General features: G+C 46.1%; 1 protein-coding gene across 4 annotated transcripts in view; it reads right to left on the bottom strand.

Moving 5' to 3' along the window:
- The window catches only part of ipo13b (importin 13b), a 220,332-nt gene that overhangs the window by 169,169 nt on the left and 34,654 nt on the right, over positions 1-16,509 (bottom strand). For all 4 annotated transcript variants that reach the window (XM_085982981.1, XM_085982980.1, XM_085982978.1 and 1 more), the window contains exon 2: positions 14,260-14,993. In XM_085982981.1, coding sequence (XP_085839107.1) covers positions 14,260-14,993 — 734 coding nt within the window. The remainder of the gene's footprint in view (positions 1-14,259; positions 14,994-16,509) is intronic.

The raw sequence follows: 16,509 nt of genomic DNA, 5'->3' as shown, positions 1-16,509 counted from the left end.
ACCCCATGACGTAGAAACATAGAATGGTTACAGCACAGAACGAGGCCATTCAGCTCGTCGAGCCCGTTCCGGCTCCCCAAGAGCACTTCAGTTAGTCCCGCTCCCCCGCCCTTTCCCCATAGCCCTGCAAATTGTTTTCCTTCAGGTACTTATCCAATTCCCTTTTTGAAAGCCACGATTGAATCTGCCTCCACCACCCGCTCAGGCAGTGCATTCCAGATCCTAACCACTCGCTGCGTAAAACTGATTTATCCTGATGTCGCCTTTGGTTCTTCTGCCAATCACCTTCAATCTGTGTCTTCTGGTTCTCGACCCTTCTGCCAATGGGAACAGTTTCTCTCTATCTACTCTTTCTAGACCCATCATGATTTTGAACATCTCTGTCAAATCTCCTCTCAACCTTCTCTGCTTTAAGAAGAAAACCCCCAGTTTCTCCAGTCTATCCACATAACTGAAGTCCCTCATCCCTGGAACCATTCTTGTAAATCTTTTCTGCACCCTCTCCAAGGCCTTCACATCCTTCCTAAAGTGCGGTGCCCAGAATTGGACACAATACTCCAGTTGAGGCCGAACCAGTGTTTTATAAAGGTTCATCATAACTTCCTTGCTTTTGTACTTTTTGCCTCCATTTATGAAGCCCAGGATCCCGTATGCTTTTTTAACCGCTTTCTCAACCTGCCCTGCCATCTTCAACGATTTGTGCACATATATTCCCAGGTCTGTTCACGCACACCCTTTAGAATTGTACCCTTTTGTTTATATTGCCTCTGTTCTTCCTACCAAAATGTATCACTTCGCACTATTTTGAGATAAATTTAATTTGCCACGTGTCTGCCCATTCCACCAGCCTGTCTACATCCCCTTGAAGTCCATCACTATCCTCCTCACTGTTCACTATACTTCCAAGTTTTGTGTCATCTGCAAATTTTGAAATTGTGCCCTGTACACCCAAGTCCAGGTCATTAATATACATCAAGAGTCATAGAGTCATAGAGTAATACAGCACGGATAGAGGCCCTTCGGCCCATCGTGTCCGCGCCGGCCATCAAGCCCTGTCTAATCTAATCCCATATTCCAGCATTTGGCCCGTAGCCTTGTATGCTATGGCATTTCAAGTGCACATCCAAATGCTTCTTAAATGTTGTGAGGGTTCCTGCCTCCACAACCCTTTCAGGCAGTGAGTTCCAGACTCCAACCACCCTCTGGGTGAAAAAGTTCTTTCTCAAATCCCCTCTAAACCTCCCGCCCTTTACCTTGAATCTATGCCCCCTAGTTATTGACCCCTCTACTAAGGGAAAAAGCTCCTCAGCATCCATCCTATCTATGCCCCTCATAATTTTGTACACCTCAATCATGTCCCCCCTCAGCCTCCTCTGCTCCAAGGAAAACAAACCCAATCTGCCCAGTCTCTCTTCATAGCTGAAGCGCTCCAGCCCTGGTAACATCCTGGTGAACCTCCTCTGCACCCTCTCGAACGCGATCACATCCTTCCTGTAGTGTGGCGACCAGAACTGCACACAGTATTCCAGCTGTGGCCTAACCAGTGTTTTATACAGCTCCATCATAACCTCCTTGCTCTTATATTCAATGCCTCGGCTAATGAAGGCAAGTATCCCATATGCCTTTTTTACCACCTTATCCACCTGTTCCGCCGCCTTCAGGGATCTGTGTACTTGCACACCCAGATCCCTCTGACCCTCCGTCTTGCCTAGGGTCTTTCCATTCATTGTGTATTCCTTTGCCTTGTTAGTCCCCCCAAAGTGCATCACCTCGCACTTTTCCGGGTTAAATTCCATTTGCCACTGTTCCGCCCATCTGACCAACCCATCTATATCGTCCTGCAGACTGAGGCTACCCTCCTCGCTATTTACCACCCTACCAATTTTTGTATCATCCGCGAACTTACTGATCATACCCTTTACATTCATATCCAAGTCATTAATGTAGACCACAAACAGCAAGGGACCCAGCACCGATCCCTGTGGTACCCCACTGGCCACAGGCTTCCAGTCACAAAAACAACCTTCGACCATCACCCTCTGCCTTCTGCCACTAAGCCAGTTTTGTATCCAATGTGCCAAGGCACCCTGGATTCCATGGGCTCTTACCTTCTTGACCAGTCTCCTGTGCGGGACTTTATCGAAGGCCTTACTGAAATCCATGTATACCACATCCACTGCGTTACCCTCATCCACACACCTAGTCACCCCCTCAAAAAATTCAATCAAATTAGTCAGACATGATCTTCCCTTGACAAAGCCATGTTGACTATCCCTGATTAATCCTTGCCTCTCCAAGTGGAGACAAATTTTGTCCCTCAGGATTTTTTCCAATAATTTTCCTACCACTGATGTTAGGCTCACTGGCCTGTAGTTCCCCGGTTTTTCCCTACTACCCTTCTTGAATAATGGTACTACATTAGCGGTTCTCCAGTCCTCTGGCACATCCCCTGTGGCCAGAGAGGTCCTGAATATATGTGTTAGAGCCCCCGCAATCTCCTCCTTTGCCTCACACAGCAGCCTGGGATACATTTCATCCGGGCCTGGGGATTTATCCATTTTTAGGCCAGCTAAAATCGCCAATACCTCCTCCCTCTCGATGTTAATATGTTCGAGCATATCACAGTCCCCCCGCCCTATTTCTATGTCTACATCGTCCTTCTCCATAGTGAAAACAGATGCAAAAAATTCATTTAGAACCCCTCCTACATCTTCCGGCTCCACACACAGATTGCCACTTTTGTCCCTAATGGGCCCTATTTTTTCCCTAGTTATCCTCTTACCCTTAATATACTTATAAAACATCTTCGGATTTTCCTTTATTTTGCTTGCCAGTGTTATTTCATGGCCCCTCCTTGATCTCCTAATTTCTTTTTTAAGTATCCCCCTGCACTTTTTGTACTCCTCTAGGGCTTCCTCCGTCTTTAGCCTTTTGTATCTACCAAAAGCCCTCCTTTTTTTCCTAATCCATTCTCGTATATCCCCTGACATCCAAGGTTCCCTGTGGTTTTTGGAACCACCCTTGACCTTTACGGGAACATGTTGCCATTGTATGATCTCAATCTCCCTTCTGAAAGCCTCCCATTGCTCCGATGCGGATTTTCCTACAAGTAGCTGATCCCAGTCCATTTTGGCCAGATCCTGCCTTATCCTATTAAAATCGGCCTTCCCCCAATTTAGAACCTTTATTTCCGGCCCATCCCTGTCCTTTTCCATGACCACCTTAAATCTTACCATATTATGGTCACTATCACCAAAGTGCTCACCTACTAGCACTTTTTCCACTTGGCCGGCCACATTCCCTAGAATTAGGTCCAGTACCGCCCCCTCTCTTGTAGGACTTTCTACATGCTGGCTCAAAAAGCTCTCCTGGATGCACTTTAAGAATTCTACACCCTCTGAGCCTTTCACACTCTGACTATCCCAGTTAATATTGGGGAAGTTGAAATCCCCCATTATTATTACCCTATTATTTGCACATTTCTCTGAGATTTGCCTACATATCTGTTCCTCTATCTCCCCCTGACTCTTTGGAGGCCTATAGTACACTCCCAGCAAAGTGCTTGCCCCCTTTTTGTTTTTAAGCTCCACCCATATGGCCTCATTAGAGGACCCTGCTAATATATCATCCCTCCTTACTGCAGTAATTGACTCCTTAATTAATATTGCGACACCCCCTCCTCTTATACCTCCCCCTCTGTCTCGCCTGAAGATTCTGTACCCCGGAATATTGAGCTGCCAGTCTTGCCCTTCCCTCAACCATGTCTCCGTGATAGCAACAATATCATACTCCCATGTGTTTATCAACACCTTCAGTTCATCCACCTTATTTGCAAGACTCCTTGCATTAAAATAGATGCCATCCAGCCTTGCCCTTATATATTTGCCCTGTCTACCAAGCTGACTTGTTTTTTTCTCTATAATTGGCAGCACATCCCCCCCTATTTCAGCTCCCCTCTGTATCCCATCCCCCTGCCAAGTTAGTTTAAACCCCCCCCAACAGTGCTAGCAAACCTCCCCGCAAGGATATTTGTCCCGCTCTGGTTCAGGTGCAACCCGTCCGACTTGTACAAGTCCCACCTTTCCCAGAAGCAGGCCCAGTGATCCAGGAAAGTAAAACCCTCCCCCCTACACCAACTCTTTAGCCACGCATTCATCTGCTCTATCCTCCCATTCCTATACTTACTAGCACGTGGCACTGGGAGTAATCCAGAGATTACAACCTTTGAGGTCCTGCTCTTTAATCTGTTACCTAGCTCCCTAAATTCTTGATGCAGGACCTCATCCCTCTTTTTACCTATGTCGTTGGTACCAATGTGGACCACGACCATTGGCTGTTCACCCTCCCCCTCCAGAATGCCCTGCAGTGGGAAAAGCAGTGGTCCTAGTACCGACCCCTGGGGAACCCCACTGTGTACCTTCCTCCAGTCCGATAAACAACTGTTCATCACTACTCTGTTTTCTGTCACTTAGCCAATTTTGTATCCATGCCGCCACTGTCCCTTTTATTCCATGGGCTTCAACTTTGCTGGCAAGCCTATTACATGGCACTTTATCAAACACCTTTTGGAAAGTCCATGTACACCACATCAACCGCATTGCCCTCATCAACCCTCTGTGTTACCTCATCAAAAAGCTTGATCAAGTTAGTTAAACGCGATTTGTCTTTAACAAATTCGTACTGGCTTTCCTTAATTAATCCACACTTGTCCAAGTGACTGTTAGTTTTGTCACTGATTATCGTTTCTAAAAGCTTCCCACTACCGAGGTTAAACTGACTGGCTTGTAGTTGCTGGGTTTATCCTTACACCCTTTCTTGAACAAGGGTGTAACATTTGCAATGCTCCAGTCCTCTGGCACCAGCCCCATATCCAAGGAGGATTGGAAGATTATGGCCAGTACCTCCACAATTTCCATCTTTACTTCCCTCAGCGTCCTAGGATGCATCCCATCTGGTCCTGGTGACTTATCTACTTTAAGTACAGCCAGCCTTTCCAGTACCTCCTCTATCAATTTTTATCCCATCCAGTATCTCCACTACCTCCTCTTTCACTATGACTTTGGTAGCATCTTCTTCCTTGGTAAAGACAGATGCAAAGTACTCATTTAGTACCTCAGCCATGCCCTCTGCCTCCATGCGTAGGTCTCCATTTTGGTCCCCAATAAGCCTCACCCCTCCTCTTACTACCTGTTTACTATTTATATGCCTGTAGAAGACTTTTAAATTCCCTTTTATGTTAGCTGCCAATCTATTCTCATACTCTCTCTTTGCCCCTCTTATTTTCTTTTTCACTTCCCCCCTCAACTTTCTATATTCAGCCTGGTTCTCATTTGTATTCTCAACCTGACATCTGTCATACGCCCCTTTTTTCTGCTTCATCTTACTCTTGCTCTCTTTCATTATCCAGGGAGCTCTGGCTTTGGTTGCCCTACCTTTCCCCCTTGTGGGAATATACTTTGACTGTAACCAAACCATCTCCTCTTTAAAAGGCAGCCGCCCACTGTTAGATTATAGTTTTGCCTGCCAATCTTTGATTCCAATGTACCCGGGCCAGATCCATTCACACCCACTGAAATTGGCCTTCCTCCAATTAAGTATTTTTACTCTAGATTGCTCCCTGTCCTTTTCCACAGCTAGTCTAAACTAGTGATCACTGTTCCCTAAACATTCCCCTACTGACACTTGCTCTACTTTACCCACTTCATTCACCAAAACCAGATCCAGCAATGCCTCCTTCCTCGTTGGGGCAGAAACATACTGATCAAGAAAGTTGTCCTGAACACTTCAGAAATTCTTCCCACTCTCTGCCCTGCACACATCTCATGGTGTCCGGTCAAACATGGGCGTGGAAACCTCCTGTTGATTACCGCCTACCACCCTCCCTCAACTGATGAATCAGTACTCCTACATGTTGAACACCACTTGGAAGAAGCAGCGAGCGTAGCAAGGGCACAGAATGTAGTCTGGATGGGAGACTTCAATGTCCATCACCAACAGTAGCACCAATACTGGCCGAGTCCTGAAGGACATAGCTGCCAGACAAAGCCTACATCAGGTTTTTTTTTCATTCATTCCTGGGATGTGGGCGTCGCTGGCAAGACCACCATTTATTGCCCATCCCTATTTGCCCTCGACAAAGTGGTGGCGAGCCGCCTTCTTGAACCGCTGCAGTCCGTGTGGTGAAGGTACGCCCACAGTGCTATTACGGAGGGAGTTCCAGGATTTTGACCCAGCGACAATGAAGGAACGGCGATATACTTCTAAGTCAGGATGGTGTGTGACTTGGGAGGGGAACTTGGAGGTGGTGGTGTTCCCATGCGTCTGCTGCCCTTGTCCTTCTAGGTGGAAGAGGTCTGGGAGGTGCTGCCGAAGAAGCCTTGGTGAGTTGCTGCAGTGCATCTTGTAGATGGTACACACTGCAGCCAAGGTACACCGGCGGTGGTGGGAGTGAAAGTTTAAGGTGGTGGATGAGGTGCCAATCAAGCGGGCTGCTTGGTCCTGGATGGTGTTGAGCTTCTTGAGTGTTGTTGGAGCTGCACTCATCCAGGCAAGTGGAGAGTATTCCATCACACTCCTTGTTTGTGCCTTGTAGATGGTGGAAAGGCTCTGGGGAGCCAGGAGGTGAGACACTCGCTGCAGAATACCCAGCCACTGACCTGCTCTTGTTGCCACAGTATGTGTGTGACTGGTCCAGTTATGTTTCTGGTGAATGGGGACCCCCCCCAGGATATTGATGGTGGGGGATTCGGCAATGGTAATGTCATTGAATGTCAAGGGGCGGTGGTTAGACGCTCGCTTGTTGGAGATAGTCATTGCCTGGCTTAAGTGGCAGGTAACATTTGCGCCACACATCAGCCCAAGCCTGAATGTCGTCCGGGTCTTGCTGCATGCGGGCATGGACTGCTTCATTATCTGAGGAGTCGCAGATGCATCTGTCCATGACAGTATTGGTCGGAGTGACCACCGCACAGTCCTTATGGAGACAAAGTCCCAACTTCACACTGACAACACCGTCCATTGTGTTGTGTGGCACGACCACCGTGCTAAATGGGATAGATTCAGAACAGATCTAGCAGCTCAAAACTGGGCAGCCATGAGGCACTGTGGGCCATCAGCAGCAGAATTGTATTCCACTACCATCTGTAACCTCATGGCTCAGTACATTCCTCACTTTACCATTACCATCAAGCCAGGGGACTAACACTGGTTTAATAAGGAGTGTAGAAGAGCATGCCAGAAGCAGCACCTGGTGTACCTAAAAATGAGGTGCCAACCTGGTGAAGCTACATCACGGGACTAGATGCATGCTAAACAGCCAGAGCAGCATGTTATAGACAAAGCTAAGCGATCCCACAACCAACAGATCAGATCAACGCTCTTCAGTCCTGCCGCATCCAGTCTTGAATGGTGGTGGACAACTAACAATGGGAGGAGGAGGCTCCATGAACATCCCTATCCTCAATGATGGCGGAGCCCAGCACGCGAGTACAAAAGACAAGACTAAAGCATTTGCAACCATCTTCAGCCAGAAGTGCCGAGCAGATGATCCATCTCGACCTCCTCCGGAGGTCCCCACCATCACAGAAGCCAGTCTTCAGCCAATTCGATTCACACCACATGCTATCAAGAAACAGCTGAGTGCACTGAATACAGCAATGGCTATGGGCCCCGACAACATCCCAGCTGTCGTGCTGAAGACTTGTGCTGCAGAACTAGCCGCGCTTCTAGCCAAGTTGCTCTGGTACAGCTACAACACTGGCATCTACCAAACAATGTGGAAAATTGCCAGGTATGTTGTGTTCACAAAAAGCAGGACAAATTTTATCCGGCCCCATCAGCCTACGTTCAATCAGCAAAGTGATGGAAGGCATCATCGACAGTGCTATTAAGCAGCACTTACTCACCAATAACCTGCTCACTGATGCCCAGTTTGGGTTCTGCCAGTTTCACTCGGCTCCAGACCTCATTACAGCCTTGGTCCAAACATGGACAAAAGAGCTGAATTCCAGAGGTGAGGCAAGAGTGACTGCCCTGGACATCAAGGCAGCATTTGACTGAGTGTGGCATCAAGGAGCCTGAGTAAAATTGAAGTCAATGGGAATCGGGGAAAAATCTCCACTGGCTGGAGTCATACCTAGCACAAAGGAAGATAGTTATGGTTGTTGGAGGCCAATCATCTCAGCTCTAGGACATCGCTGCAGGAGTTCCTCAGGGTAGTGTCCTAGGCCTAACCATCTTCAGCGGCTTCATCAATGACCTTCCCTCCATCAGAAGGTCAGAAGTGGCGATAGTCACTGAGAATTGCAGTGTTCAGTTCCATTCGCAACTCCTCAGGTAACGAAGAAGTCTGTGCCTGTATGCAAGACCTGGATAACATTGAGGTTTGGGCTGATATGTGGCAAGTAACATTCATGCCACACAAGTGCCAGGCAATGACCATCGCCAACAAGAGACAGTCTAGCCACCACCCCTTAACATTCAACAGGATCAGCACAGCCAAATCCCCCACTATCAACATCCTGGGGGTCACCACTGACCAGAAACTTAACTGGACCAGCCACATAAATAATGTGGCTACAAGAGCAGGTCAGAGGCTGGGTATTCTGCGGTGAGTGACTCACGTCCTGACTCCCCAAAGCCGTTCTATCATCTACAAGGCACAAGTCAGGAGTGTAATGGAATACTTTCTACTTGCCTGGATGAGTGCAGCTCCAATAACACTCAAGCAGCTTGACATCATCCAGGACAAAGCAACCAGTTTGATTGGCACCCCATCCACCACCTTAAACAGTCACTCCCTCCACCACCGGCGCACCGTGGCTGCAGTGTGTACCATCTACAAGATGCACTGCAGTAACTCGCCAAGGCTTCTTCGACAGCACCTCGCAAACCCGCAACCTCTACCACCTAGAAGGACAAGGGCAGCAGGCACATGGGAACGCCACCACCACCACCTCCAAAGTCACACACAATCCTGACTTGGAAATATATAGCTGTTCCTTGGTCGTCGCTGGGTCAAAATCCTGAAACTCCCTCCCCAACAGCACTATGGGAGTACCTTCACCTCATGGACTGCAGCGGTTCAAGGCGGCGGCTCACCACCACCTTGTCAAGGGCAATTAGGGATGGGCAATAAATGCTGGCCTTGCCAGCGATGTCCATGTCCCATGAGTGAATTAGAAAAAACACCGACAAGGCAATTAATCAGTTGGGAACATCAAGTAAAGTGCTTTCATCTGCATTTTACATGGCGGGTAACCAAAAGAACAGATTTATACAGCCATCCCTCCCTACTCTCCTCTCCAGTCACCAAGTACATTTAAAAAATCAGTGAGAATACCAACAATTAAATGAGACAGTTCTGCTTTAATAATCTAGAAATGCTTATTTTCAAAAATTAGAAAACTGTTAAATTCTGATGAATGGTTTCTCTTGAAGTTTCACAGCATTCTAATTTCTTTCTAGCCCAAATTTGCTACAGCACCTTCATGTTTTAAGTTTTTGAGTTAATTAATCCTTACAAAAATGGCTGCAAAAGTTTGGTTGCATTATTGATTTTGCTGTCTGTTATGCACTTTTTGGCACATTGCTGTGGTAGCCACATTACTTCTGAATGGAGTTAGTTTATACACAAAACATTCCATTATTTCATTTTATTTTGAGAAGTTAAATTATTGGTAACCTGGAAAGAACAGCTGTTTAGAACAGATACGACAAACACGTATCAGTTGGATATTCTTGAACAGACGGTACAGTACTTGGTCATTTCCATGAAATGCTTTTTGCATAGTTCAAGAAACTGACATCTTATTCTAATTAAAGGAGTTATTTTTCTTCTGAAAATATATTTAAGGACAATGTTCAAACATTCTAATCCGGTCATCCTGCAATAATGCAATTAGCACTCACATTGCCAACATTGTGAACACAAGTGGACGACTAAACTCAGCTACAGTATTTTACCCAATTAAATTTTTAAACATTGATAAGGAGAATTTATTAAGATCTTATCATTTATAGCCAACTTACTGTTCTGGCCACACCTTGGTTTCAATGAGTCATTGCTCAAAAAAAAATCACAACCTGCCCACTAACTCCATTTCTTAATTTACTTTAAAAGTTTTTAAACAACAAACAAATTGCATTTATATAGCACCTTTAATGTAGCAAAACTTCCCACGGCGCTTAATGAGCGATATCAATTTTTTTTTTTTTTTTTTAAATTGACACTGAGCCACAGAAGGATATCAGGACAGATGACCAAAAGCTTTGTCAAAGAGGTCAATTTAAGGAGCATCTTAAGGAGGAGAGACAGGTAGAGAGGCAGAGAGATCATTTCAGAGCTTAGGGCCAAGGCAGTGGAAAGCACAGCCGCCAATGGTGGAGCGAGTAAAATCAGGGATGTGCAAGAGGCCAGAATTGGAGGAGCGCAGAGATCTCGAAGGCTTGTAGGGCTGTAGGAGATTATAGAGATAAGGAGGGGTGAGGTCATGGAGGGATTTGAAAACAAGGATGAGGATTTTAAAATTGAGGCACTGTCGGGCAGAGAGCCAGTGTAGGTCAGCAAGCACAGGGATGATGGATGAACGAGACTTAGAGCCAGTTACGGTACAGGCAGCAGAGTTTTGGATGAGCACCAAGTTTATGTAGGGTGGAAGATGGGAGGCCGGCCAAGAGAGCACTGGAATAGTCTAGTCTAGAGGGGCCGGCAGAGAGAGCACTGGAATAGTCTAGTCTAGAGGGGCTGGCCAAGAGAGCACTGGAATAGTCTAGTCTAGAGGGGCCGGCAGAGAGAGCACTGGAATAGTCTAGTCTAGAGGGGCCGGCAGAGAGAGCACTGGAATAGTCTAGTCTAGAGCAGCCGGTCAAGAGAGCATTGGAATAGTCTAGTCTAGAGGGGCCGGCCAAGAGAGCATTGGAATAGTCTAGTCTAGAGGGGCCGGCCAAGAGAGCATTGGAATAGTCTAGTCTAGAGCAGCCGGCCAAGAGAGCATTGGAATAGTCTAGTCTAGAGGGGCCGGCCAAGAGAGCACTGGAATAGTCTAGTCTAGAGGGGCCGGCCAAGAGAGCATTGGAATAGTCTAGTCTAGAGGGGCCGGCAGAGAGAGCACTGGAATAGTCTAGTCTAGAGGGGCCGGCAGAGAGAGCACTGGAATAGTCTAGTCTAGAGGGGCCGGCCAAGAGAGCACTGGAATAGTCTGGTCTAGAGGGGCCGGCAGAGAGAGCACTGGAATAGTCTAGTCTAGAGGGGCCGGCAGAGAGAGCACTGGAATAGTCTAGTCTAGAGCAGCCGGTCAAGAGAGCATTGGAATAGTCTAGTCTAGAGGGGCCGGCCAAGAGAGCATTGGAATAGTCGAGTCTAGAGGGGCCGGCCAAGAGAGCATTGGAATAGTCTAGTCTAGAGCAGCCGGTCAAGAGAGCATTGGAATAGTCTAGTCTAGAGCAGCCGGTCAAGAGAGCACTGGAATAGTCTAGTCTAGAGGGGCCGGCCAAGAGAGCACTGGAATAGTCTAGTCTAGAGGGGCCGGCCAAGAGAGCATTGGAATAGTCTAGTCTAGAGCAGCCGGTCAAGAGAGCACTGGAATAGTCTAGTCTAGAGGGGCCGGCCAAGAGAGCATTGGAATAGTCTAGTCTAGAGCAGCCGGTCAAGAGAGCACTGGAATAGTCTAGTCTAGAGGGGCCGGCCAAGAGAGAGCATTGGAATAGTCGAGTCTAGAGGGAACAAAGGCATGGATGAGGGCTTCAGCAGCAGAGGAGCTGAGGCAGGGTCGGAGTTGGGTGATGTTATGGAGGTGAAAGTAGGCGGTCTTGCTGATGGAGCAGATGTGGTCAGAAGCTCATCTCGGGGTCAAACACAACACCAAGATTGCAAACGGTCTGGCGCAGTTTCAGACAATTGCCAGGGATGGAAACGGTGGTCAGAGAATGGAGTTTGTGGCGAGGATCAAAGACAATGCCTTCAGTCTTCCCAATATTTAGTTGGAGGAAATTTCTGCTTATCCAATATTGGATGTTGGATAAGCAATGCGACAAATCAGACAGTAGAGGGGTCCAGAGAGGTGGCGGTGAGATAGAGCTGAGCATCATCAGCTATGCGTGGATCCTGATGTGTTTTTGGATGATATTGCTGAAGGGGTAGCATGTCAATGAGAAATAAAAGGGGGCCAAGGACAGATCATTGGGGGACTCCAGGAGGTAACTGCAGGAGTGGGAAGAGAAGCCATTGCAGGCGATTCTCTGGCTACGATTCGATAGATGAGACTGGAACCAAGCAAGGGCAGTTCCACCCAGCTGGACAATGGAGGAGAGGCGTTGGAGGAGGATAGTGTGGTCAACTGTGTGGAAGGCTGCAGATAGGTCGACAAGGATGACGAGGGATAGTTTACCACAGTCACAAAAAATGTCATTTGTGACATTGATAATGGCCGTTTCAGTACAGTGGCAGGGCTGGAAACCTGATTGGATGGATTCAAACACGGAATTGCAGGAAAGATGGGCACGTATTTGGGACTCGACAACACGTTCAAGGACTCAAGAGGAAAGGGAGATTGGAGATGGGGCTGCAGTTTGCAAGGACAGAGGGGTCATAGGTGTTTTTTTTTGAGAAGGGTGAGGACGGCAGATTTGACGGTGGGGGAGGGCGCGAGGTGGAAACAGTAGCCAAGGAGAGGGAACTGTCAACAGTATCAGCTAACATGGGGCCCAGGAAAGGAAGTTGGGTGATCAACAGTTTGGTCAGAATAGGATCGAGGGAACAGGGAGGTAGGTTTCATGGACAAGATGAGGTCGGAGAGAGCGATGCAGGAGATGGGATAGAATCTAGAGAAAGACGCAAGTTCAGGGCTAGGGCAGGGGGAAACATTAGGGGAAGTTTGGCCCAGTGGGTTAGGGGAAGGGAGGGAAGCAGCAGAATGGATGGTCTCGATTGTTGTGACAAAAATATCCATGAGCTCCTTGCACTTATTTTTGAAGGCGAGGGTGGAGGAGGCAGGGAAGGGCGGTTTAAGACAACAGTTTGCACTGGAGAAGAGTTGCATTGCTGGATGATCTTTGAATAGTCAGCAGTTTTAGCAATGGAGAGCAGGACCCAATGGTGCTTTATGTGGTCCAACCAGATCTGGCGATGAATGGTTAAACCAGTTGTCTTCCATAGATGTTCATATCTGTTTCCTTTGGACTTAAGGGAGCAGAGATCAGGGGTTATACCAGAGGAAACGACCAGAGCAAGAGAGAGAGAGAGTAATGGTTTTAATGGAGACAAGAGCATCAAAGGTAGTGGAGAGAGTGTGATTTAGCAGATCAATAGCTGCAGAAATGTGATGAAGAACTGTGGGCCAAAGGCAGATAGTTGGGAATTTGAAGTGTAGTTCAGGGAGAGTTTTTTTTGTTTTTTTTTGTTTTGTTTTTTTTTTATAAATACAGGGGCGGACAGTTGGTGGCCATGAATATGGGTAGGCGAGATCACACACGCACACACAAACACAATGACATGAATCTTGTCATTCGTGTGGAAATGACTTATGAAATGATACTGGGCGGCCTGCTGGTGGCGCTGTCCAGGGAGAGTATAAATACTCACCCATGGGCCCAGCTTGCTCAGGACATTCTTTAACAGAAACTAGTGAAGGACACAACTAGATCTCCATGTTGAAACAGTTGATTAAAGCCTTGTTTAATACTCAGGCCAAGTGCCGAGTAGTTTTCTTATGTCACACACACACTTCACCCTAACCCACATTGCCATGTATTACTCCTTTAGGCAGGCAGACTGCACCCCAAAATCTGCTAATACTTTGGTATAACTAAACTGCTAATAGCTGTGAGACAGATTACCTAACAGAATCACCTGTCCCAGGGAGCCTTTTGGCCAGAGCTTGGCTTGCTACAGACTTAATGCATGGGTAATGCCCATCCCACTACTCTGACAAAACACAGATAGGATGTGAATTAGGTCAACAAAATTAAGTTTAGATTCCAGCTACTATGTAGCATGCATGCAATTAGCCTGGCAAACCTGTAGCATTTACACCAAAAAATAAGACTTCAAATGCTGGGCATTAGACAAAAAACAGAAAATGCTTGAAGCAGTTAGCAGAACAGTCAGCATCTGTGGAGAGGACAAGTTAACATATTAGGTGTGACCGTTCAGAGTTCTGATAAAGCATTACACCTGAAACATTAACTTGTCTGTTCTAGCCATAGATCCCAACAAACCTGCAGTATGTTGGATACAGTGACTTGAAGTTGTGACTCGCTTACCTTTGAGCATCAGGCTGGGAGATAGCATTGACAAGGGCTTCAACTGCTGTGTCAAAGAGCTCGACATTCTGTAGAGATGTGAACGAGGCCTGCATCAAACACTCACAATCCAGGAGGGGAACGTCCAGTTGTACCCAGCTTGAGAAGCACTTGAGAGCTTTCTGGCTAATGAACACAGGGGAATCTGTCTGTAGCAGCTGCTGTAGAAGAGGAAAGACAGCACCAGACTCTTGTGCTAGGGCATTTCGCACTTCACCTTTTCGATACTGAGGCAGACGGCTTGTTTGGAACTCTTCAGGGAGGACAGTTAGTAGTTCCAGCAAAGCCATACATCTAGCTTTGCCATCCACATCTGAACTTTCAGTCTGGAACATCTTCACCATGTCACCTACTGCATTTGGCCATCTCTCTGGCATCATGTTGAGAGCCAGTGATGCTAACGCCACACATAGTCTGGTGAGCACGATCTTGGAGCTGGAGGCAAAACATGCAATCTGATTGAAAAGCTGGGATTTCAGAGTCTCATACTGATCTGAAGGGATATCATTCCAGTAGCGGGAGATCTTGATGTGAAGAGCACTGGCGCCAAAGTACTGGATCTCGGGCACTTTATTCGGACTGAGCAGTGCCCAGCTAAACTGCCAAGCTTGAGGAGAGACTTGCGCCTGCATCAGCCATTTCTGTGCCAGGTTCTTGTTATCAATATTTGGGTCATAGTACAACTGATGTAATGCCTGCAAAGATAAAGAGGAGAAAATATGAAAAATAACATCCTGTATTCAGGAGGAGGGGGACAAGGAGGAAAAAAAGGAATGGAAATGAAAAACACCCTATACTTGTCGACTGTATCTGCAGTTCACCATTAGTGGAAAATAAAATGTTAAACAAAGTGTAAAATAATGGATAGTAAAAAGTTTTCACCTAAAATCGACTTGGACTAGATATCATTGTAAATCTAAGCAGAAAGGGTTAACTACTTATTTACCAAGGAACAAAGTAATCTGTTTCTTTCAGGGTTTTTTTTTAAAGTTAGCAGCAGTTCATCCCCTTGAATTAAACTGATGCATTAAATTGGAACAGTGAAAAGGAATGGGATTTCAGGAGTGCTTAAACTCCATTTTATGGTGATATTGGTCAAGTCTCAAAAGAAACATAGGAAACTTATGTAAATTTTCAGTTCTGCACTTCAAGATCTTTTTGTTCCATTGAACAGTATTTCCAATTTTCATTTTACACCAAATACTGTGCATTGGAAAGTTGCCAAAATTAAATTTGTACATGCCCCTGAAACCAGCTTCAAAAATGACAATGTACATTATATAAAAATTCTATTTTTCGCCCTAAAAATAATTTAATAAAATGCTGACAGTTGTATTAGAGTTCAGTTATCAGACTCACCACGAAGAAGTACAAAGACTCCATTTTAGCAGGGTAGACTTCAGGAGTAAACAAGGAAGCAGTTAATGAACTGGAGTCAAATAGATCATTAGAGGGACAAAGCTGGGAGGAGAATTGGTTTATATTTAATTACGCAAGTTAACTTATACCACCATGTAAGAAACACAAGAAGAACAACCACATGGGCAACAAAGGAGTTAACACAAGAAATAAGGGCAAAAAGTGTTCCTCAAATATAGATCTTCAGATTCAGTGCAAGACAGACAGGAGTACAAAAATAGGGTGGAGAATGTCAAACAAAACTGGGCAGACAATGAGATTAGGATTGAAGGGAACATTAGATGCATTTATAGAAGCGTCTTTTTAGAGTATAAACAAAAAATCAAGGTAGTAATAGGGTCTATGATGGGTCTAGTGTCAGGCAATTGGAAAATGCAAGATATCTTGAGCAATTTCTTTGCAACAATGTTCATGGAATCCCTTGACCCTCTCCCAGAAGTGAGGGCTGATTTTGCAGGAAATTAATACAAAATTATAAAGGAGAATAGAATTTCAAATTCAGTTTGAGGGCGAGAAACTTGGGTCTGAAACTAGTGGCCTAAACTTAAATAAAGGCAATTACAAGGGTATGAGGACAGAGTTGGCTAAAGTGGACTGGGAAAATAGATTAAAGGGTAAGACGGTAGATCAGCAGTGGCAGACATTTAAGGAGATATTTCATAAATCTCAGCAAAGGTATATTCCAGTGAGAAAGAAAGGCTCTACGAGAAGGATGTACCATCCATGGCTAAGGAAATTAAGGATGGTATCAAATTGAAAGAAAAGGCATACAATGTTGAAGATTAGTGGTAG

This window comes from Somniosus microcephalus, chromosome 3 (assembly GCF_052327205.1).
Source record: "Somniosus microcephalus isolate GS21.2 chromosome 3, FLI_Smic_1.0, whole genome shotgun sequence".
In the NCBI taxonomy this organism is placed as follows: Eukaryota; Metazoa; Chordata; class Chondrichthyes; order Squaliformes; family Somniosidae; genus Somniosus; species Somniosus microcephalus.
The sequence above is the reverse complement of the archived record's forward strand: the minus strand, read 5'-3'. Positions and strand labels throughout refer to the sequence as shown.